The following is a 24,523-nucleotide window of genomic DNA, read 5'->3' on the forward strand; positions in this document are numbered from 1 at the left end:
AAATATGATAAAATCGCTATCCCGAGAGAAGAAATTGACCCGGGGGGAGCTGCAACCATACAGGAATGCTGGTGACTCGCCAGAATGCTGGTACGAAGATTTTGAAGACTTGACAGGTAATTTGATTACAACAAGATTTAAGAGTGCACAAGTTTAAATTAAAGTGATTTGTTCATTGACGTGAATTGAAAAACAAAACACTTTCACATATGCGACGTTACAACCGCCAGAAAGGTCAAGGAAAACTCATTTTTCACTTTTTACCGCTCAGTCTGTTCATAATTTCGTTTAATTCAAACGAAATACTTTACAGAAAAATTTCCGTTGGTTCAAAGCTGAAATAATCCTAGGCCGGTTGATCGAAGCCACAGAATTTTTTCTAACGGCGCCGGCCACTGATCCTATTTCGTAAAAGTTGAGTTTAGTGAAAGTTGAGTTTAGTGAAAGTTGAGTTTAGTGAAAGTTGAGTTTAGTGAATGTTGAGTTTAGTGAAAGTTGAGTTTAGTGAAAGTTGAGTTTAGTGAAGGTTGAGTTTAGTAAAAGTTGCAGGTTGAGTCTAGTGAAAGTTGAGTTTAGTGAAAGTTGAGTTAGTTGAGTGAAAGTTGAGTTTAGTGAAAGTTGAGTTTAGTGAAAGTTGAGTTTAGTGAAAGTTGAGTTTAGTGAATGTTGAGTTTAGTAAAAGTTGCAGGTTGAGTCTAGTGAAAGTTGAGTTTAGTGAAAGTTGAGTTTAGTAGTTAATGTTATAGCCTTGAAATACGATTTCTCACTTTTCGATTTTTTTCAGTTTCCAACCAGCGTTAATTTTGAGGAAATATATTTCCCTCTATTTCACCTCCGAGGAAAATACCCAAGTATAATCAACAATGAATTTTTTTTTGTCAGTCAGTTTATATAATCGTTACACAACATTAAATGTAAAGTTGTTAGAACATGCGTGGTCATATATATTTATTGCAACAATGAACAGTAATATTCAGGGCCGAAACTAGAACGATAATTGGGGGGGTGTTTATTCATATATTCAGTTCTGCCCGACGGATTTCCATTGTGAGCTTTTGCACTTACAAAATAAATCCGCAGGGCAGAACTGAATATATGAATAAACAACCCCCCAATTATCGTTCTAGTTTCGGCCCTGGTAATATTTCATCTGCTCTACGACTCTGAGATGAGTTACAATTTTTTCTGAATCTCTGATTCTAGATACATCTCCGGAAGTTGGATCGGCAGCCATTCTGGGTAAGCATGCATACATGAGCATGCACACATATTGTCAATTTATTTTTTCCTTTACTATGTCATAGTTGTCAAACAAACTTGCAAGGATATATGCTAACAAACTTTTACCAACTTTTTTCCCGACTTTTTTATAAACTTGTGCGTTTTGCCTTTGCGTGATAACTTTGGATTCGCATTTGCAGCATTATAGGTGTAAATATACAAGCGCCATTACGCTGGCTGAGGGGCAACTTGTGTCTATTTTCACTACGCACCTCATGACGCTATTTTAACACGCGAGTGGCCTAACCTGCTAAGCTGAGCTGTGCTTTTCCCACACAGATTGTCTTTACTTAAACGGAAGCAGTTACCATGGCAACATATCTGTGACAGCCTCGGATATTTATGTCAGTCATGGACAGAACAATGTCCACATCGTCATACCATGAACACCACATATCCAGAATTAAATAACGCCAAGAATTACTGCCGCAATCCCAAGAACTCGGGAAAAAGACCTTGGTGTTTTACTACAGATAGAAACAAAAGATGGGAGTACTGTGATATCCCTAAGTGTTCACCAGGTACTCGTTTTCAATACACATGAGGGGAGCCCTGATGATGATCAATTGAGATCAACTATGTTGAGATCAACTATGTTGAGATCAACTATATTGAGATCAACTATGTTGAGATCAATTTTTCTTAAAGCATGTTAGCTAACTAAAATACGTGAATATCTGCCCCCAATTATCGTTCTTGCGCGCCCATGTGCCGGGCGGAAATCTATATGTTGTAATTTCTGTTTACCCCTTTACTGCATGGTCATGCTTAATACGCAACAATAATTAGTGCGAGGAAGAGATGCATGTCTGGAGGAGGTTGATCTACGGCTTGAAATACGGAAGAAGTACAGAAGTTTGCATCGCAATGCCTTACTAACAATTGAAGTATGAAAAGTTGTTTGTTTTATTTAGTTCACGGTAATTATGGCAATTGGTCATTAAAAGAAAAGTGTAATGTGAGTTGCGGCGAAGGTTTTGAAACATGGCGCGAGATTGTAAAAATCCTGAGCCAAAGTTTGGTGGAAGAAACTGTAGTAAAATCGGAGAACCAGTTGAATACAGACCGTGTAGGGCAAAACCCTGTCCAGGTAAGGAAATTACCTAGCATGCATGCAAAAAATGAGCCGCTGACATTGTTGCCAAGTGCTGTAACGCCCTGGAAATTATCTTGTTGTTTTAACATAGCTGAAACTGGACAGCTTAAGCGTAAGCAGAATTTCATTGGTTGCAATTACAACTGCAAATGAGTAGGTTGTGCCCCGGAAAATTTATAAGCTTTCGAAGTTAATAAAAGATGAAGCACTTGAAATCAACACGTGCAGAAGGTAGTTAAGACTTATGAAAATTACAGTACAGTCCAGAAATAACCTAACACTGTGCATAGTTGCGGATCGCTTTCGAACGGAATGTTATGAACAGAACGACAACACAATAATCATATCGAAAGCATCAGTCTTAAGAAATGTCTGTCAGACCGAGTTAGGCCGACGTTAAACCTCCGTCTCACCGCGGTTCGACCTTGGTCTGACCGATTTCAACCGCGATCACCGAGGTTTGACCTAGGTTAACCGCGATTTTTTGATATTTCTGTAATTATAGCGTATAGTAGAATAAATTTTACTTATCTAAAGATGACTTTTAAGTGCTTTCGATTCGTCCCAGCGTAAAGTTCGTTTTAAATACGAACCAAAGACCATATGCATTTATACAGCAACAACAAAGAAAATGACGGGAAAATTTTTCAAACATGTTATGACACTCATAAATGTTCACGTTATTCACTGAATTTTATATTGTGGGTAATTCTAGTCAACAGCGGTTATGGCAACTGGAGTGTCATTATTCCTTGCAATGTTTCGTGCGGTGAAGGAGTTGAAATATGGCAACGTAATTGTGATAATCAAGAACCAAATTACAGCGGCAGTAACTGCAGTGGGCAGGGAAACTCGATTGAAATAAGGAAATGCAAAAGAAAAACTTGTCACAGTAAGAATTAAACCAACTATACGTGCTGAAGAGTAACTACATGATATTGTTTTTTGCTCTCTGTGTTTCTGGCAATGAAATATTGAATTCGTTTACAATTTTCAGCTCTATCAATCAAAACCAAAAATGGTTCCACTTTAGACCGCCAGTGCATGGAGGCCACTAATTTATGTTAATCATGTGCCAACAGAACTGGAGTAGCTTCTTTACAAAATACTTCAATTTTTAGCTGCATTACAACCCGGGAGGAAGTGCCTCATTCTAATTTTCATTTTGCAGTTGCTGGTAGTTATGGCAACTGGACAAAGGCGTCTCCCTGTAGTGTCACGTGTGGTCAAGGTGTTGAAATATGGATGCGACTGTGTAATATACCGCCTGGAGCTGATTTCAGAGAGAATTGTAGTAAGCTGGGAGCAGCTTATCGGTTTCAAGTATGTGAGATGAAACATTGCTCAGGTAACCATTGTTTCAGTAAATCGCAAGATTTCTCTGAAGACAAAAATATACTAACAATCTTTTTATAACATGCACAATTTCATGCGTTCCTTCATGAGACACGCACGCCTTGTGGAATGTCTCTAAATATACCTTTTTTGTTACGTATATATCGCCTACAACTTAATTTTTCTGGTTTCTTCTTGACAACTTCACTTGTACATTTTTAGATATTTCCAAAACCCGGACGATTTCTATTATCATTGCTTCTGTTGTTTCTGTGTTTCTCGTCGTAGTTTTTGTTTTGATCGTTCGAAAACAAAAACCCAAAGAAGGTGAAATACTGATTTAATTTACTGATTCATACTGATTTAATTTACTGATTCATTCTGAACAACAACCCAGCACATTGTCGTTTCAACTGGAATGTTAATATAATAGTGCATGCATAAACTGATCGCCTTGAATTGGCTATAAGCACATTGTTCAATTATCGATTCAAATGGCGTCGCCAGAAAGAAAACCAGGGGACGTGCCTCTAAGTTTTATTTTAACCTGAGATGATCTTCACTCCGCTGAAAAAGAATGAAGTTTACGAACAGTAACGTCTAGAGCGTGGGAGAATGGGTTAGCTACCCGGGACCTGAGACCAGGGGCCAAGCAAAAACTGGGCTAATGTTATGTGCAGTAAAATAGTGTTACGAAAACACATTAACAAGCTAATATCTAAGTGTCCAAAATACTAAGGAATAATGTATATAATGTAGGAGCTAAAAATTTAATTATAGTCACAGACTGCATATCTAACATGGGTTCACTACATTATTTACCCTCGTTTTTCATTCAACGCTCATCCTATCATGCATTTTCAGTTTCTACCCTTTAAGATAATGGCCCGCATGTAGAGCATACAGTTCCAATAGAATAAAACTCCGATGTGCCCCGAACCAAAATCCGCTAAACTTAATATTATACAAAGTAAATTGTGTTCTCTCACTTTGTATTCGATTTTACTATTTCCTGCAGTTAGGGTCATTTTTATGTCGCTGCATATTTTGCTACAGACAATTAAGAAGAAGACATTACATCATTGTTTTGTCCCCGCCCTACATTCCGAGGTCTAGCGACGCCACTGTTCCAATCACCAAGCAGGTTGTAAACAATCAGAGAGTTAATAATCATGGTATAATTATAGCAGAAATTTTCATTCTTATAGACTCTTCACATTCAGCAACTCCGGAAAACTGTCCTCCAGAGTACGGTAATCTTACACCTGATGGAAATCCGATTCCACATTATTCACGTGGTGTTGTGCTGTGGAGAAGAGATTATGTCAACACACATTCTTCGCAGAGCTCTTGGTATGACAGACTCCAGCTTTTTCCACCATTGGCTGTTGAATGGCTTCGAAACGCGTGGGGAAATGTTGATGAGTCTGGCAACCATGTATATGACGTCCTGGGACGTCATGTCAGAAATGTCTTCGTTCCTTACGACGATTTGTGTTTCAAAACAAATACGGTGCAAGAGGGAAATGGGACAGAACTTTACGACACTCCAGAAAGATCCTCAGCAGTCATATTACCCACAGAAATTGCTAACTATCCCACGACCCAGATTGCTTAATAATTAACATCTGTCTCTCTTCCCTAGAAGTCGTCTAGTTTTTTTTTTATCGAAGAACTCTCTCTTTACAGCGTTAGTAGTTTGGTATTCATTTTTGCATTTTCCCTAAGCTTGGGAAAATTTCCAGAATTCATTTCTCATGCAGCACATCTTCAGCAACATTACCAAGCAAATTCAATGAGATTTTATTATCGTACTTCGGGTCTATTTTATGTTAAAATAAGGTTATTCATGCATCGCAACATCGCGACATGCACAGCTGGATAGAGCATCCGAAAATTAGTAAAATCAAAAACCTTTAGCAATGAAACTTTAGAAACCTGCAAGTTTTGTATAAGTTATCGTAATAGTAAGGAAATAGAGCAAACGATCCTTACATGAGGAGAAAACGCCTCACCGATATTACGAATAACGCGTTACTGGAAAGTAATTTTGCGAAAAATAATTGGCTGATAATTCTATAACTTATTGCTGCGGAGCGAGCGAGCCTGAAGCGAGCGAGCGTAGCAGCAGTCTAATTTGTGCAGAGAGGGGGTTCTGAACTAAATTTTATTTAGCGCAAGGAATTGTGGTCGTGCGCGTTTTTTATGCGTAGAAGACAAATTTTAAACTCGCTCATATCCATGTGCTTTTTGATTTCGATGGACAGGATCTTCAAATTTTTGTTAAACTTTAAAGCTTCTGTTCTATTTGACTATTCAAGGTAAGATATTTTCATCTTTTGTTCATATGTTACGTTTACAGTTGTTTACAATTTTAACTTGTATATTTATGAAACGCCAAAAGCATACACTCGATCACAGCTAGATTCATGCTGTTTATATACGCACTATATAAATTCTTCTAGAATATTAGGGTGTACTATATCCAATTTTCTAATTCGTGGTTTCTGATTACACGTCTTCTCGAGCGCGTTCAAAGTTCAAAGTATTAAGTGATGTTTTGTTACTCTTCACATGAAGCCAAACATTTACATGGACACAACAAAGACAAATAGCATATTTAAAAAACAAATATCCATGTTACCAAAAAATGTTCTATTTTGTTAAACATGTGCTACTGGGCCTGTATTTTCGCTTTGTTGCGGGGAAAATGTCGCTACGCGCGCAAAATTCTACTTAATATTACTATTATTGTTAATACTCCTGTTGTGATTCGTATGTTAAAATATTTTTAAAACTAGCTGCTTCTAAAGACTTTGATTAAACGAGCTGCAACTCGCAAGACAGCATTGATATAGCATATATTGACCTAAATATTGACGTCATTGACAGTGTTCTCGCTAATAGGTGTTAATTCATCAACAGCCCCAGCGAGTTAACGCTCAATAGAGGCTCGCTTCAAAATTCACCGTCTCTGAAGTGATAGTCACTGGTCAGTGAGTGCAGATTTTTTATATAATTTTTTCAAATTAAAAATTGAAGCAATTATGAATTTTTTTGAAATTGTGTTTTTTATTATTTGTAAACACCTCGAAATTTATACTAAAACATGTATCCGCCTCAGGTTCGGTGAAATCCATTCATTGTTTTGAATCGTCTTGGGAATTGAGATTTTTTTAATTTATCTGAAATAAGCTGTAATTTATAGAATTATTTTAATATCTTTGTAATTTATTATTCATGATAATTTATTAACCGTAAAGCATGAATTATTCGTGTTTGCATTTGATCCAAAACAATGCAAGCGTCGTGTCACTTCTCCTCAACTGAAACCTGATCAGCGTTGGGAATTTATGGCAGTCTCAATTTAAGAAATAATAAGTTTATTTCTTAATTTACAAGCCTATTTGACGTTTAGTTTAGCCTCTGATGTTTGAGGAGATTTGATATTTATACTGAAGTAGCCTCGCTGACATACGTCATCCAAATGAAAATGAAAAACATCCGCCGGAAATCAGAGCAAACATTTGCCGTAGAAACGCTTACAGCGGTTGAAAAGTAATTCTACAGCAGTTTATACGCATATCCAACTTTGGCTAATACGATTTGTACTTGCCGAGAGTTTGTGTAAAATAATTTATTAGCCTGGCTACATCGCTGAAAATATAACTTTGGATCTGTTTACATGGAGCCGAGTTACCCGGCTAACCGAGTTACTCGACTTGCCGGGAGAAAACGTTACGGAGTTTTACTTTATTGTGTTATATAGTGTTACACTTAAAATACACACACTGTCTAGACATTGACAGTATAATAGTATGAACAAAGCTTATGTTCTAAACATGCAAATTTAGGGCGATTTTTACACCAGAGGGTTTGCATTAATTGACAGTACTGTAATTGTACAAAAGACCAATTGTGCAAAAATGAATATTGTGATGAACTATAAAGTTGCTCTGAGTCACTCACCAGGAAAGCTAAAAAAATTAGCTTGACAACAATGGGAATCGAACACGCGAAATTTTTTTTGCCAGTCCAATGCTCTTCCAACTGAGCTACTATTAATATTGCGTAAGACTCAGGTATATGAAATGGATATATTCATTCGCATAACCACTGCACAGAACGGACTAAAGGTAATGTTACACGGAACAATTTTCAACATCATCTCGCAACGCAATAATGTTGCGAAGAAATTAGCACATGTCAAACGAGGAAAATTTTCATGCAACATTGTTGCCTTAAAAATGACGATCTCAGGCTCTTCCACATTGCGAATAGTTCGGTCGCTGTATACTTGTACTCAAATGTTTCAACTAAACGAGTTGTAGCTTCCTCTTTTTCTTTTTTCCCATCTTTCCCAGGCTTGTTATCCCATAATGTGGGATTATTATTAAAAAACATTATTAAACGTAATTTATCACTATCGAAAAGCCCGCCAGCAGCAGATTTCTGAGGTGAAACATGATCGCAAATATTTGTTGTATCTTGACTCTCTTCGCTTTCCGCCATTTTGTTTATATTTCCCGCCACTTTCAAAGCTCAAACAAAGGTCTCTGGGTAAATTAAACAAAATTCCGAGCAACAATGTTGCATGGATTTGACGTCCGTTCATAAACTTTCAACATTGTTCCGCAACAATTTTGCTGTTGAAAATTGTCCACAAGCACCATGTTACACGCGTCAATTTTTCTCGCAACATTATTGCGTTGCGAGATGATGTTGAAAATTGTTCCGTGTAACATTACCTTAAATTACTTTGCAACATGGTGGACATATCGACATGCAGCTGTGTATAAACACAAGTACATGCAGGCAGGAATATCTCCGCATTCCGCATCTTATTATTTATTCGTGGAATGCGGAAACTTTGCTTTATGAAATGTGATATGAAAATATAATAATCCGAGTTATACCCAGCAACAGGCAATTTTAAAGCTATTGAAAAAAAACTATCCAGTGAATAGCGCTAACCGGCTTTCATACAACCGGCCCAAGTTGCGTAACAACGAAAAGATCCTGTCGTCCAGATTTGACAGGACGTGACATATGATATGTTATCATGGAGTAACACTACACTTGCCAACTAGAACCGCATCAGCAAACCAAGAGAAACTGATCGCAGTTTAAATTTATGTAATTCACGAGCCTATCTGACATTTCACTTGCATGGGAATTTGCTTTAAAAACTTTGCAGATTACAGTCTTCGCCCCTGTAGTTCGAAGAGATTGAATATTTGCACATGGAAGTAGCCTCGCCGACTTGTGTCAACTATAATAATCTTTATCAAATATACGTCATTCAAGTGTAAATAAAAAAATCCCCACCCGGAAATCATGCCCAATTATAGAGAGAAAACTATTGCGGTAGACGCATACAACGGTCGAAAAGTAAGCCTACAACATATTGTATACGTAGACCCAACTTGGCTGAAAAGGGTTGTACTCGTGGACTTGTTGTGAAGTTTATTTGCCTGGCTATATCGGTGAAGATAAATAAACTGATAAACGGGAACTAAATGGTTTTGATGTACGCCATGCGCCGTTGTATTGATGGCAGTTGTACTGTACTGATTCTTGCAACGATCTTCAATTCAAGCATTGCAGGTAACACTTCAAATTTTGAACCATTCAAATGTTTGCATCTCTCTAACAAGCGGGCATAATTTGGATTGAGTTTCATTAGTTCAGGCTTATTGACTTTCGACATTTCAATATCAAGCTCAAATTTCTGATCTAATGATTTTATGCGGGCTGCATAAACTTCTACTCTAATGGTGGTAGATCCTAACATCATTTCAATTCGTTTTATTTTAACAGCCTGAGGCATGACTGCTTCCAGCTGCAGTATCGAGCAGTGCGTGTGTTATAATCCCATCCACGTCCACTAGCACTATTGGATAGATAATTCAATTATCCCCCCCAGCATGAGCTGTCTTCTTTATCTCATGACCATCTGATTTGGTTACACCACAATCTTCTTCCAATCATCTGGTTTCTGCATGTGCTTCACTGACAGGATTCCTTCGAGTCCAAAGTCCCTATGCTTCAATGAGTTGAACATAGGTCCAGTTTTCCCAACCAGAATCACCTCGTACTAGGTCATCCCGTATGTTTGGTAGTTTATCCAATGCCATGGCAACAGTTCCATTCACAGCGTCCAACTTTTTCATAGTCTCAAGTGAATGTAAACAATATGGTAACTTCTTATAGAATTCATACATCCCTTCAGGACTTGATGTTGCTGTACGTGGAAGCTCAAGGATCTCTTTTACATACGTTTTTACTATCTCGCTTTCCTTGTCAAGTCTATCCTTGAGAATTGAAACCACTCTGTTGTAGCCCTCCACGTTAAATGGAAGAGACTCGATCGCACGTTTGAATTTGTCGCATAAGAACTCCCTTAAATAAGTGAGTTTTGCAACAGGGGATATATTAGTTTTGTCAATTCTATCCGAAAACTGCCCCCCAAATCTCTGCCAGTCTCTATACGATCAATTAAATACTGTGATTGTCAGTTTCCGCAGTTTTGCATTTTTGGGGTAGAAATCTCATCTGACGTCTGTTCTTTGACGGTTCGTCAATCTGCTGATCTTGTAATTTCATCTTGCCATCGTGAAGTTCAATTTCAAAATCCATTTTCTTTTTGTGATCGCTATATTCTCGTTTCTCTCGCGTTTCATTCAACCACTGTTCCAAAATACTTATTTTCTCATCGCCCTCGTTAAGCTCTCTTTCAATTTCCTCGATCCATGCATCAATCTCGTCGCTTCCTTGTTTGGCTGTAATTTTCTCTGCCTCGATTTTTCGTACTAGCTTGTTGGCTTCGTTTACTATCTCTCTCAATGTCTCGACATGTCTCTTAATCGCAAGCTCTTTCGCCGCCATTAATATTTTTCCATTTTGTCGAATTTGTCCCGAGCTCCTCTGAGTTCTACAAGTTTCGTTGCTAATTCAATGTTTGAATGACATGTCATTATCAATATAGAGATCTGTGGCTCCTGCGCGCTCGCACATCTCAGCCACAGATCTCTATATTACGCTGAATGCAGCCTTTATGTTTTCCAATAAAGCGCCTGGGTACGAGGCTGATGACATGTTGCTTTATATCCTTGTTGTATTCGTGACATAAATCTCCATTACTCCCGTCGTCTGATGTGCCAGGTGTCCTGAATTCCCGCCTTCCAGGATTTATTCACGGCATCATCACAAATAACTTAGTTTTCTACATATTTTAGTATGCATTAGTTGCGATAGATGTTAAATAATAACATTTTAAAGCATTTAAAATTATCTGTACGTGTAAGTGCGTATAAAAAACGCGTACTAAGTGTGAAACAGCCTTTAGGCTACGTTTACACTCTAGAGGCTTTCCTTAGTCTTTATTTAGTACATATCTTACATGCTTCACGCCTAGTCAGCTCGTTCCCAAAGACCCTAAATCTCTCGTGGTCATCCGGGTTACTAGATTAACCACGCGTGACTTAAATACGTACAATATCAATACACTACATACACTACTCCGTATCGGTCTGAAAACGGTGCAAAAAAGTATCAAAACGGAGCTATACGTTTACACAGCACCGGAGCGGATTTATGAACCTTGTGTTCGTTTCATCGTTTCCATAATTATATATGTATTATATTCCTTCCCCCCAAAATAATTCAGTTTATGTTCCATATGCCAGATAAAAGAATAGGGCGTACTTGAATTAGTGCAAATGCTAAGTTTGGCTGCGAAATTGGGTAAAATACGGATAACATAGTCATGCTAGATTGGCATATTTTGTATTACGCGCGGAAATTGTGTAACTAATTTGTATGCTTTTGTTTTACCGCCGGAAGTTTGTAACTAATGCAACATGGTTTGTAACCCGGTTTGCACATGATAGCAGCAGGTTAGAGTGTATATGTAATCGTCGGCAAGTATAAACTGGCTCTCTTTCGATAAAACTGGTCCGAGAAACAGGTAAAAGTGATTTGCAAACCGTATTACAAACCCTGTTACGTTAGTTACAAACTTCCAGCCGTAATACAAACGCATACAAAAATAGAAAATTTCTCATTCCTTGCTTTAAAGATTCCGATTTTTCTCGTTCCTTGTTTTAAAGATTACTGCTTTTCCCATTCCTTGTTTTTAAGGTTCCGGCTTTTCTCATTCTTTGTTTTAACTGAAGATTCCGGCTTTTCTCATTCCCTGTTTTAAAGCTTCCGGCTTTTCTCGTTCCTTGTTTTAAAGATTCCGGCTTTTCTCGTTCCTTGTTTTAAAGACTTCGTTTTTTCTCATTCCTCTTTTAAAGATTCTGCCTTTTGTCATTCCTTGTTTAAAGTTTCCAGCTTTTCCCATTCCTTGTTTTATCGCTCCCCATTCACTTCCCCGTATCCTTCCTCGATTCCCTGTTCCTGGTTTTAAAGATAGCCCATGTTATAATATAGTGTTGAAAGCTGCCTTTGCATGATATGCACATCACCAAGAGAATCCGTGATTGCAAAAATAAAAACTAGCATATCTAACATGGTTCCATAACCGTTACTATAGATTACATCTTCATACCCATGATTTTGCCAGAATTCTTTTTCTTATAAAATGCTTATTAGTACTTTTACCTGGCTTGAATTGCAGAGAAATCATGCAATACGGTTATGTTTCTATATCTACTTAATTGTAGTTCAACATCGTTTTCAGGAGAGCGTTAGCAACAGGTAAAAGTTATTTTGTTTTTTCCAACTTACTGTAAGTGCATGTTAATGGTAACATAAACGTAAAGGCCAGTTTTATTGAAAGAGAGCCAGTTTATAGTAGTCTTGTTGACAATTACATCTACACCCTAACCTGCTGCTATTATGTGCAAATCGTGTTATAAGTCAGAGCTATCATATCCCAAGAAAAATATTCAAAGATCGATCGTTTGTTGTTTAGAACGTGTATTCCTGCCGAAGCTGAGCCGATACTCAATTCAAGTTCCTGTTACCCTTTGGTAAATTTTACCCGGCCTTATTGTGAAAATCATGGTATCTTGTTACCAAAGTACGTCTATAGTACTCCGTCTTATCAAATTCGTAAAAACGACAATATTATTGGGCTTGAAGATGATATCAAAAGGCTGGGCGACTCAAAATTAGAATTTTTTCTTAATATGAATATCAACAAAATACGAAAATGTCTTTACGTCCTTAGTGTAATCTATTGTCATTTCAATTTTCCGATTTGTGACCGAACGCAGAGCGAATATCAAGAGCAGAAAGTTTGCCGCGAATCGTATAATGCTGCTAAACATTTATGTCATGAAATAGCGGAAAAAATTATAACATATGAGATAATTCGCTTACCGAAAAAGAAGAAACTGCTCCGGGGGGAGCTACAACCATACAGGAATGCTGGTGACTCCCCAGAATGCCTGTACGAAGATTTTGAAAACTTAACAGGTAATTTATATTGTACAGTGCACGTCATTATAAAGTGTTTGATTATTTACGTGAATTCTAAAACGTAACTCTTTGAAATACGAAGTTACATAGGCGCGTAAAGTAAGAAAAACCAATCAATTTTGTGCTTTAAAACTTTTATCTTTTTCCTTTCTTCTTTATTTTGTTCAACTCAACGAAAATATTTTTCTGGATGATTTTTCTCTAGTCAGAAGCTATAGCTTCATGAGTAAATCTTACTCAATTATTGAGTATTTGCTAATATTACGCAAATATTTTAGTTAAATATACTCACTGCTTGAGTAAGATGAATTTTACTCCTTTATTTGAGTAAGAATAACTCAAAAATTCGACTTATCTTGTTGGAGTAATTTCTACTCATTATAAGGAGTAGCGGCGAAACTTTTGTTTACTCAAAGTTTAAGTAAAATATCTTTACTCAATATTGCGCGTAAAAAGGATTTTTTACTCTTCTAATGAGTAAGAAAGATTGATGCGGCTCAATTTTCGTGTAATTTGTACGCGAGAAATTTTTCGGCAATTTGTCAACATGACCTGAATCTGAACACGTGGTATTGTTATTCAAAGATGGCGAATAAATCAGAGGTGAGTTCATGAATTATTAATCTTTTCTCTTATTATGGCGTCCATTATAGTCTTTTGGTTTTTTTTATAGTCAAACGAAGAGTGTTTACTAAACGTTGAAGACGCCAACGTACAAGGTCAGCAGCTGTTTTATTTTTTAGGGGAAGAATTTCAGCCAACTCATTTTCCAGGCCTAGGCCAGGCTCAGGCCAGTGGCGTTGCCAGCTTCATAAGTGGGGGGACTTATTCATATATTCGTGTTTTACATCATTCATTTCTTTTCAAATTGATTGTTTTAACGGTCTGTGAACATGAATATATGAATATGTCCACCCCACTTATCGATGCTGGCGACGCCACTGGCTCAGGCTGTAATGTAATTCTGAATTATCAAGCGCTTCCAGTTAAGAAAGCAACCCATATATATGTTTATGATATTTATGGGTTGCTTAAGCTTATAAAATATATTTAATTAAAAAACCAAACTTCAGACAATGACAATGTATTATTAAAGTTAATATAAAATTTTCTTAAATACTCCTGAGCATGAGCTCATCTGAACTGAATGATTGCAAATATTTCAGAAGCAAATGCATCTTTAAAGAGGAAACATGTGAGCAGAAAAAGAAAAAATGAAAAAAAAACAAAAAAAAGGAGGAGAGTGGTTGAGGAATATGATCAGATGGATGGGTATGACACAAGTGACACCGTTGCTAATGAGACTGAGACTGAAGAAAAGAAAATTGACATTGTCAGTGCAATAGAATCAATTAAGATCCAAGACTGGAGCGTACATATGCAACAGCAGGTTTATGTCAGGAGTATGTAAACAAATTAACACCAAAATTAAAAGAAAAGTATTAAAAATTATCTCATGCTATAGTATTTGCGCTTGCTAAACATCAAAAGATACTGTTCAGCTGATTTGATGTGTCTACTTGTGTGTGTGCCCTATCAGTCTTCTATAAATTTACCTTGTCTGGGGATGGTAGAGGGTTAGATGTTCTTACTGAATGGAATAATATTCAATACACAATTTGGTCATGCATGGAATTTTTCTTTTTAGGTTGCACTTTTAACACATTAACAAATTTGAATATATGCATATTTACACAATTGTTCTAAATCCAGTTCCTAAATTACTGTAAGATGTCTACCCTATAACGCAAGATGACAAAACATTTTCTTGCATTTTTTCCAAAACCTTGATGAATACCGAGGGGATGATAATCTTGTAAATCTCTCTGTTTTATAAATTGTTTATCATATAGTGGCAAAACCTCATAGGCATTCAAATGTTCTGAATATTCCATCAGCTGGAGACAATGGTACTGGAATATTACTGTCCCCAAAACAAAAAAAATTATCAATCCTACCAAAGGATGGTTGTCCATAATTTAAAGAAGTGACTATGACACATCCTTCAGCATAGCGGGTGCCAAATACCTTGACCCATGATAAGCTGCAAGAAAGTTGGAATACTAATGTGTTAAAAAGTGCATCTAAGGACAATTCAACTGTTTGGGTATAAAATGCAAACTAAAATACTTACACAATAACTTTGGTTTGGCCAGTAATTTCATTGTCAACTGCTCCCATATACTCCTCGATACCCACATTAGAAACAGTTGTTTCAGCTCCTAAAAAGTTCATTATAATTTTTAAAAAATTATGTAATCAAAGCTTTGATTATTACCTATAGTGCTAATTAAGTTATTGTTACAAACCTGGTCCTTGCTCGAAGGAAGCTTTGTGGAAGCTTCCACCAGACTGTTGCATTAAATATGCTTGTAAAGCTTTTATTATAATAAAAGCCTATTAAATGTTACAAACCGTCTTTTAAAAATGAAAAAGTCTGTGGACGAATCTTTTCTTATATGTACAGCCGATTTTTAATTTTCACTTATTGCCCTGTTATACGGCGCAAACCCTCTTGAAACTTGCAATGCAGTTCAACTTTTGAGGGATGTAAACTAATGAAGCGTCTACATCATTCAAAAGTAGAATTGCGTTTCAAATTGCAAAAAAAAATGCACCATGTAACAGGGCCTTTGAAACTTAATCATTTTCAAGCCAGAGCAAAATTTTACTTACTCAATGACTCTGCGGCAAGTATTCTCAATTTTTCTAAATTGCACATTCCGTAGATACACCCAGAGAAGTTGAATCGACAGGAAATTTGGGTAAGTGTGGAAAAATGTATGCAATAATTATTTTCATTTTACTTCACCAAATGGAACAGATATAATTTAATATTTCGTTTCCCAAACGCGGAAATTTCTGACGTCTGTGCAGAAGTACTATAAGCACAATACAACACATTATTAGCGGAATGTTGTTCCAAGAGCACTTCTGGTATATTATATTCTACGCTGAATCATTAGCAGATTTTCACTTTGCTTAAAGACGCCAGTTGTTTTAGCTTATTAAACTCATTGTTAACATAAAATACCTGATTCTAATTTGATGCCATCCATTCTTATACAGTGGTGTTAGTACACTTTTTGTTGATCTGTACCGTTCAAGCGGCTTGTGCCCAATTGAACCTGAACACTTTTGCATATGTGTATCCTTTTACCCAGATTGCCTTTACTTAAGTGGAAGCAATTACAATGGCAATATATCAGTGACAGCCTCCGGTATTCCGTGTCAGTCATGGACGGAACAATGTCCACATCGTCATACCATGAACACCACATATCCAGAATTAAATAACGCCAAGAATTACTGTCGTAATCCCAAAAACTCAGGACAACGACCTTGGTGTTTTACTGCCGAGAGGAGCAAGAGATGGGAGTACTGTGATATCCCTATGTGTACACCAGGTATTGTGGGTTTGTTTCACGTGTTTGAAGAAGTTCATCTTCGTTTCCCATGCACATGTGAAAGGTGGAAATATAGATGTGTTGTTTTCAATACACTTTTTTTTCAACGTACGGATTAAACTTCCGAAAGAAGTAGCGGTATAACAATGTGTCACGTTTGTTTTTTTAGGGTATAAAAAGTTGTTCGTATTCAACACCAATACGTTATCTTATTTTGTTTAGTTGACGGTAATTTTGGCAACCTGTCATTAATAAATAGTTGTAATGTAAGTTGCGGTGAAGGTTTTGAAACATGGCAACGAGTTTGCAACAATCCTGAGCCAAAGTTTGATGGAAAAAACTGTAGTAACATCGGAGAATCAATCGTATACAGGCCTTGTTTAGCTAAACCCTGCCCAGGTAAGGGAATTATTTTGTCGAAGCTTACATTTTCTCATTTGAGTAAATATTACTCAATTTTTGAGTAATTTTACCGATTACTCAATAATTTGAGTAAATTTTACTCCTCATTCGGTAAAGAGAAACTTTACTCTCTCTTGCGAGTAAACGAAAACTCAAAATGTTGAGTAAAGTGTTAGAATAACTTTTACTCGAATTTTTGCGCACTATTTACTCAACTATGAGTAAATTGATGAGTAAAATTTACTCAAGCTTACGCAGGAGATTCAAATACTCACAAAATTTGACTGTAAATGTAAAGTTTTACTCTTTTCCTGAGTAAACGCAGCATTTACTCAAATCATGAGTTATGCACAATGTGTAAAATTTACTTAAAATTTTGAGTAAATACAACGTGTATCAGTTACTAAAAAAATTACGTATTCTTTACTGAAAAAAAAGAGTAAATTTTACTTTTACTACGAAACTATGCCGGCCACATATGTCTTTCCAGTATTTGGGCCTTATTTTGACGGCTAAGCTATTAACAAGGCCAAGAGCATTATTGGTTCATACATTAATATCACATCATACCACAAATTAAATATATATATATATATATATATATATATATATATATATATATTTATATATATATTATATAATATATATATATATATTTAATATACAATCTTCGTGCACTGGCCTAAATCTAAGCACGCGATTGGTCAAAATCGATCACGTGGTTTCTTGTTGCCTAGCGACAGATCATGGAAATCCTAATTTATTGGCAATAACCCATGAAAATCGTGGTTTATTCGCAATAACCCACGATAATCGTGGTTTATTGATTTTATTCAAAAATGGCAGCCCGCATGAACGAAGCTGGTTCAACGCCAAGATTTTCCGAAGTGAACGACGAAGAAATTCAGCAAATTATCGATGATTCTATACCGGGTAGTACCAAAAATCAAACAAAATGGAGTGTATCCATCTTAAAAGGTAATTGTAAAACACAATAATTGCTTCTTGTTTGCCCTGAACATTTTGACAATTCACATTTACGTTTGTGAAAAACTTATTTATGGCGTTTTTTATTTGAAGAATGGCTGCAAGTAAGATATCCTACTGAGTACTTGGAATGTTTAAGCAAAGAGACACTGGCAGAACGACTAACCAAGTTTTATCAAGAACTGAAACAAAGCGACGTGAAAGACTATAGTCGTTCTGCTCATGTCGCTGTGAGAGCAGGAATCAACCGATATTTATCCTCAGAGACAGTAGGAAAGACGTTTTCAATCATAACTGATCCTGTTTTTAAAACAGCAAATAGGTCTTTAAACGCAAAGCTAAAGAAAATTAAGGAAAATGGGTCGTCCAAAGTGAAACATCACTCAAGTATTCAACCCGAAGACATACAAAAATGTTATGACAGTGGTGTTTTTGGGAGCGATTCGCCTATATCATTATTGCGAGTGAACTGGTTCAACATAAACTTATATTTCTGTAGAAGAGGTCGAGAAAACCAAAGGAAATTGACAAAGAACAGTTTTGTTTTCAAAACAGACGCCAATGATTTAGAGTATGTTGAAATGGCCGAGCAAGAGAAAACTAAGAATCATCCTGGCGGTCTTAGCGACAAGGCGGACGAAGCGGATCCTAAAATGTTTTCGACTGGTGACAGCCATTGTCCTGCTCAATATTTAAAGAGGTTGATTGAGGTACTTAATCCAGGAGAAGAAGCACTTTTTCAGAGGCCAAAGAGAACATGCATTTTCTGCTAGTGAAAAAATCTGGTTTGATCGAGCGCCTCTTGGCGTCAACACGTTAGGAAATATGATGAAAGAAATATCAACAGCAGCAAAACTGAGCCAGGTGTACACAAACCATTGTATAAGGGCAACTTCAGTCACTTTACTGGATAGCGCTGGAATTTCTGTCCATCGTATAATGCAAGTTTCCGGCCACAGAAACGAGGGAAGTATTAAGGTGTACTGCGAAAGACAAACGATACAACAACAAAAGGAATGCTCGGAAATTTTGGGCAATCCAGTGGCTTCACTTGGCTCAAAGGACCAACCATTGCAGCAAAACGAATGCAACAACAGAAATGAAATAAGTTACAAAAACACCTTTGCCAAGACAACATCCCCCAAATTTGTTGACTTTGGAAGTGCAAGTTTCGAAAACTGCAATTTTACGTTTACTTACAATGGCAAGCAGGGACAAAAAAAATGACATGCTGCACTAAGCGGGCTTCCCGCGGTGAGTCCCCCATTGGTAAAACTTTGTTTTGTTAATTCTTAGCTTATTTAAAATGTTTTATTGTGTTAAACTATGCTTGTCAGATAATTTGATAATAAATTGTTGAACTGTTTGAATTCCCTTCCTTTTATATTTGTCTTTTCAATCTCAATTTCTCATATAAATATAGTCCTTGCCTTGGATCATCATTGCAGCAATCAGTGAACTCAGATTGTATATTAAAAGTGTTAGAGACTTTATGTTCGTGTTTTGTTTACAAATAAACGCACTTGCTGATCATACAATGAACTCAAAATTTCTCGTTCATTGTATGGCCAGTGCGTGCGTTTATTTGTAAACAAAACACTCACAACAGTCTCTAACCCTTAAATATATATATATATATATATATATATATATATATATATATATATTATAATAAGCCAATCATGTTTTGCGTTTCCTTTGGAATGCTAATAAAAGCGGACGGATATAATTAATTATAATGAGCCAATCATGTTTTGCGTTTTCTTTGGAGGTAAATGCTAATACAAGCGGACGGATATAATTAATTATAATGAGCCAATCATGTTTTGCGTTTCCTTTGGCGCGACGATTCAAATGACTCCAATTTCATTGTCAGTTTCAAATCACCATGAGCTTCAACGTGCGGTATAAGCTTGTCTTTGTGTCTTGGTATATTCAAATATTTCTTTGCTCTATAATTCCGGTGAACAGAGAAAAAATGTTCACAGTGGAGGACGTTCACTCATGGCTTATTGCAGTTGGCTTTGGCCAGACGTTTAAGGTATGTTTTTGAGCTTGTTGTTTATAGCGGGAGATGTGGTGTGCAAATACTCTGTAATTTATTCTTCTTGTCAAATCCAAAGTACAATCGCGCACAAAATGTAGATATTTCAAATTTCATCACTACATAAAAGATAGCATATGCCTGCACTACCCTTAATTGTAAATCCCCGAAAAATCGTCATGACATTGGCGGGATTTAGCCTTTAGGGACATTGCATATAGATACGACAGAACGTAAATGTTGGACACCATAATTGTTTAATGGTTTCTATGAGAATTTCGAGTGCGGCTTATTTGGGGCAAACAACTCTGGAGCCTTGTCTTATTTTCGCTCGTGAGACTTAGGCAGCTTATATACTGTTTATACAGGGCCGGATTAACCTATCGCGGGGCCCGTAGCATTTTTTCAGCGCGGGGCCCCTCAACCCCCCCCCCGGCGGGCCGAAATTCAGATTGTCGTGAAATCAAAAAATAATATGTATACCATGATGTGCAAAAATAACTCTATGACATCGTTTTTAGTCAATATTTTTATTTTATATGTAGTTGCAGGTATTCAGACCCTGTGGAGATGGCTATGCCCTCATTGTAAGGTTGTTGGAGGGCGCTTATAAAATAAAAATATTGACTAAAAACGTTGATATATATTTGAATGTCTCGACTAGTCGACTGTAATCTTGTTACTCGTGCTCTAGGAGAGCACGAGTCTAGGTTTCGTCGTGTGTCGGTCGCGTTTTGTACCTCGATGACCCAGAATGCATTGCGCACCATTACGCTCGGGTAACCTACTATTACGCTATAGGTTCCTACAACACGCCATGATTGTGTTCCTCCAGTAATGCTATTAAATCCCTGGAACACAATCCGTAGAGGACGAGTGAACGCCTTGAGCAGGCGTCTTGTTATCCGACAATACAAGCCACATTTTACAAACAATACGGCAAAATATATATGCACAGAAGACATTACTACGGTGCAACATTTACATGCATATTCCTTGGTGCGATGTATATTTCTAAGTTCCTGTATGAAAGCAAGATATATGATCGATGTTTTCGCAGTGTTAGACGTACAAATGCTTATAAATTATACTTATTAATACCTAAATCGGCTAAATGTTTGAACCGTCGACTGACATTACGAACAATACGAATCAATACTATTACAACTAGTTTTTTGAAAGCTTTTGTCGGAACTTAAACACTGCAGTCTGCAGTCAATATAGAAGCATTGACACAGTAATATGTCACGCCGTGCGGATTGTTAGGCTACCTATAATCGGCTTTTGTGAATTGTGATGATAATGTAAATGTGTTATTTTATACTTGTGCATGTGATACATTTTTGTCGTGTAAGTCCTCCCAGGCCAAGGGTAACCACAAAGCCTTAACTTACGCTATAGGTTCCCACAACACGCTGTCATTGTGTCCCTCAAGACAGTCAAGTAATGCTATTAAATCCCTAGAACACCATCCCTAGAGCACGAGTGTACGCCTAAGCCGGCGTCTTGTTGTTTGTAAAATGAGACGTCGTGTCAAATGACACCTGCACTCCGGTAACACAAATAGGCAATGAGTCATGTCTAAACTGCAGTTTATGCAAGATTCTAAAATGATTCCTTAAACGAACTTTTAGTAAATACCTACTTTTTGGAATAACGTTATTTTATTTTGTGGCCATGCGGCTTTGGTTGGGGCCCTTTCGGCGTGACGGCGTCGACTCACGCGCAAAAAAAAATTATAACCGAGTAAAGCGCGGGGCCCCTAAAGCGCGGGGCCCATGGGCGGACGCCCCTTCAGCCATATGGTTAATCCGGCCCTGTGTTTATATACTGTAAAAAATGATATTTTGATTGTAAGCAGTCTCCTTGTTTGATCTTGCATGAATTTGTATTGAGTAACTCATATCAAAAATTTAATTTCAATTGAGAGGCCACTAAAAATGTGTTCAGTTAATAATATAAATTATATATTTTGGAGCACTAATAGTAATTTACTTATGGTTTTCAAAACACCAATTCACAAAAGATTATTATTTTATACCTTTGACCAATAGATCATTCAGGTAATCAGGTTGCACATAAAGTGTCAGTTACATATATTGGCTTCATGAAAGGTCTTATACATAGAACCTATTACCTTATTTACCTAATGACCGCAGAACAAAGGTCTCACAGCTAGTATAATATATTGATTTTTTGAGCACACATGCTTTTAGATATGTAATAGCTTTGGTTTTTCATTTTCATTGGACAACATAAACAATAAAGGCATATAAAAAGAGCATGAAACATTACAGTCAAATTACTGTCACATTTAAGGGTAACCATGTTAAATAATTTTACTAGAGATTGTGTTTGGCAAATTTTGAATTAAGTGACATTGCAGTTTATTGTTTTGAATATTGCCCCTGGCATTGCTGTTTTACAGCTTTTGTGTAAGGTGGTTTAGACCGCCTTTAACCATCAGCTCACTTGGGCAGCACATCTTGTGTTGCCCATCAGTGCATGAGAATTGCATAGACAATATTCAAGACATGTATACATTTATGTTGATGCAGTTCTGCTGCTGTGTAAGGTGGATTCCGCCTTTTACCAGTACCTCTTTTGAGTGGCTTGCCCGCTCATTAATTAAACACGCCCCTCGTGGAAACCAGCCTAGAGTTGATGGGGCTGGCATGTTTCTTGCGATTTCCACGTTTTCATGCGATTTCCACTTCTGTTCGTGAGCTTTCGTTCGTGTTCATAATTTTTTGATTCCTGTTCACTCGTGTTCGTGATCTTTGGTTCGTGTTCATGATTTTTTGACTCGTGTTCATTCGTGTTCATAATTTTTTTATTCGTGTTCACTCGTGTTCGTGATCTTTGGTTCGTGTTCATGATTTTTTGACCCGTGTTCACTCGTGTTCATTCCTGTTGATGATTTTTTAACTGGTGTTCACAAGCGTTCATATTTCTTGAGTCGTATTCTGACTCGTGTCCACTGGTGTTCATTCGTGTTCACTCGCGTTCTGACTCGTGTGTTGTTTTTGAACAGATCATGGCAAGAATCGAACCTACGCTTTTGCGATGCCGGTGAAATGCCCTTGCCATTGAGAACGTATATTTGACTCATTTTTCCATCCACTGTTCCTGGCTTGAATTTGAAGTGTGTATAATACCACTCGAAATTAAGACCTTTTAACCTATTTGATTCTTGATAATACAATCGCGTTCTTCCAACAGCTCCGTTTTAACCGTGTACTTAAGGGTAGACGGCTTGGTAAAGGAGACAATAAAACCTGACACGAGTGGGTCATTTTGGTATGACCAAAGCTGGTTCAGGATACTTAGAATATATCATCGTCGTCGTCATCATCATCTCTGCCTTTGTTTTCCTTCACATGTTCACATCGTTTAAAAACTTCTTAATAAGAAACTTTCTTATCAACGGCACCTTCAATTGCTTCTTCTTGGTCAAAATCATCATTTGTAATAAACATATTTTCTTATGTACCGGATCTTTCTTCAGTTGTCTCATCCACAAATGGCGCTTTAAATAGATATTTTCTAATTCTTCCTGGAGTCTAGCATGGCATTGAAGTAAGCTTTCTTTTTAGCATAGTGCTCATCAAAACACTGTTTATAAGGCTTTCTTTCATTTCCTCGAATACTGTGTTACTTCTATGTTATGCTTCTTCTATTAACGGCATCCAGGGATCCAATTCTTCTTCACATTCTGAGTCCGTTGTCGTCGAACTTCCAGATTGCTGAGTGGAAGTGGTCGAGACATCATCTTGGAAATCACTTTCTTGACTGTCCGAGTCTGTTTGAGACATGTTTCTTTCTTGTTCTCGTAGTAGGCAATACTCCCGTTCGGGTCTGCGCTGATTGTAACTGCGGCTGAAATATCTTCTGCAAAATTGGCAGCTCATCCCCTTAGCACTAGAAGTGTGTAAATGCCTTGTTATCGAGCAGCAACGCAGTTTTATGAGCAGATGTCTGCTCATGTGTAGTTATGAGGATGTGCTAATCTGCTCAACGGTACTTTTTCCTAGTCCAGTACATTCACACAAACTAAAATGTTAGCAATCCCTTATGTACTTTCTTCGTTTCCCCCTAGATAGAGGTTGTTCGTTTGCAGTGCTTAGGTAAACATTAAAGTTTCTCTCCATCTCTTCTTGATAATAAATTTCTCTCCATCGCGCTCTAATAAATTTTCCAGACACTCCTCCATATCGAATTCCTTTGGTTCTTTACTCTGTCGAGGTACACATATTCCTTTCTTACTCCACTTTAACCATCTCTTGCGTTCCTCTGTGCCCATATCGTGTACTTGGTCGAGATGATTTGCTAACCTTGCTAAATTTGTACTACCACAGCTAAACACAGGACAGCTCCTACGAGTGCGACGCATATTTAGATGATTGCTCAACAAATTCCTAATAATAATTGGCTCATTTTTTTCGTAAGTCAGGTATTTTATTAGGCCCGTTTGGGCCCTATATGGCCTTATATGGCACTATTAGGCCCGATGGCCCGATTGCTGCATGACTAGGCGTCCTA

The 24,523-nt window shown here is 37.1% G+C and overlaps 2 protein-coding genes and 1 pseudogene across 4 annotated transcripts in view; all 3 read left to right on the top strand.

Moving 5' to 3' along the window:
- The window catches only part of LOC114539687, a 5,974-nt gene extending 5,973 nt beyond the window's left edge, over window position 1 (top strand). The window contains exon 3 of the mRNA XM_028560300.1: window position 1. This exon is cut by the window's left edge and continues 387 nt beyond it. Coding sequence (XP_028416101.1) covers window position 1 — 1 coding nt within the window.
- Window positions 2-28: 27 nt separating this feature from the next.
- Window positions 29-5,939, top strand: LOC114539677 (semaphorin-5A-like). Of its 3 annotated transcripts, XM_028560286.1 has the most exons (8): window positions 29-116; window positions 1,204-1,239; window positions 1,561-1,802; window positions 2,196-2,371; window positions 3,093-3,269; window positions 3,549-3,725; window positions 3,935-4,039; window positions 4,921-5,939. In XM_028560286.1, the coding sequence occupies exons 4-8, from the start codon at window positions 2,266-2,268 to the stop codon at window positions 5,328-5,330; spliced, it is 975 nt and encodes a 324-aa protein (XP_028416087.1). In that variant the 5' UTR covers window positions 29-116; window positions 1,204-1,239; window positions 1,561-1,802; window positions 2,196-2,265; the 3' UTR covers window positions 5,331-5,939. The 3 variants fall into 3 exon arrangements, with proteins under 3 accessions (XP_028416087.1, XP_028416088.1, XP_028416090.1); XM_028560287.1 differs by having other exon boundaries at window positions 1,204-1,802; XM_028560289.1 differs by lacking the exon at window positions 29-116 and having other exon boundaries at window positions 1,143-1,239.
- Window positions 5,940-17,789: 11,850 nt separating this feature from the next.
- LOC114539688 lies at window positions 17,790-19,547 on the top strand (annotated as a pseudogene).
- The last annotated feature ends 4,976 nt before the right edge of the window (window positions 19,548-24,523 follow it).

Source organism: Dendronephthya gigantea, unplaced genomic scaffold, assembly GCF_004324835.1.
Source record: "Dendronephthya gigantea isolate DGI-Jeju-01 unplaced genomic scaffold, DenGig_1.0 000212F, whole genome shotgun sequence".
Lineage (NCBI taxonomy): Eukaryota > Metazoa > Cnidaria > Anthozoa > Malacalcyonacea > Nephtheidae > Dendronephthya > Dendronephthya gigantea.

What these genes read in the sequence shown, in the direction of transcription:
- LOC114539677 (XM_028560287.1), top strand. Translation starts at nt 2,266, where the DNA reads ATGGCGCGAGATTGTAAAAATCCTGAGCCAAAGTTTGGTGGAAGAAAC. An exon ending in CAAAAGAAAAACTTGTCACA is followed by an intron (nt 3,270 to 3,548) that starts GTAAGAATTAAA and finishes TTCATTTTGCAG; the next exon opens with TTGCTGGTAGTTATGGCAAC. An exon ending in AAAACAAAAACCCAAAGAAG is followed by an intron (nt 4,040 to 4,920) that starts GTGAAATACTGA and finishes TCATTCTTATAG; the next exon opens with ACTCTTCACATTCAGCAACT.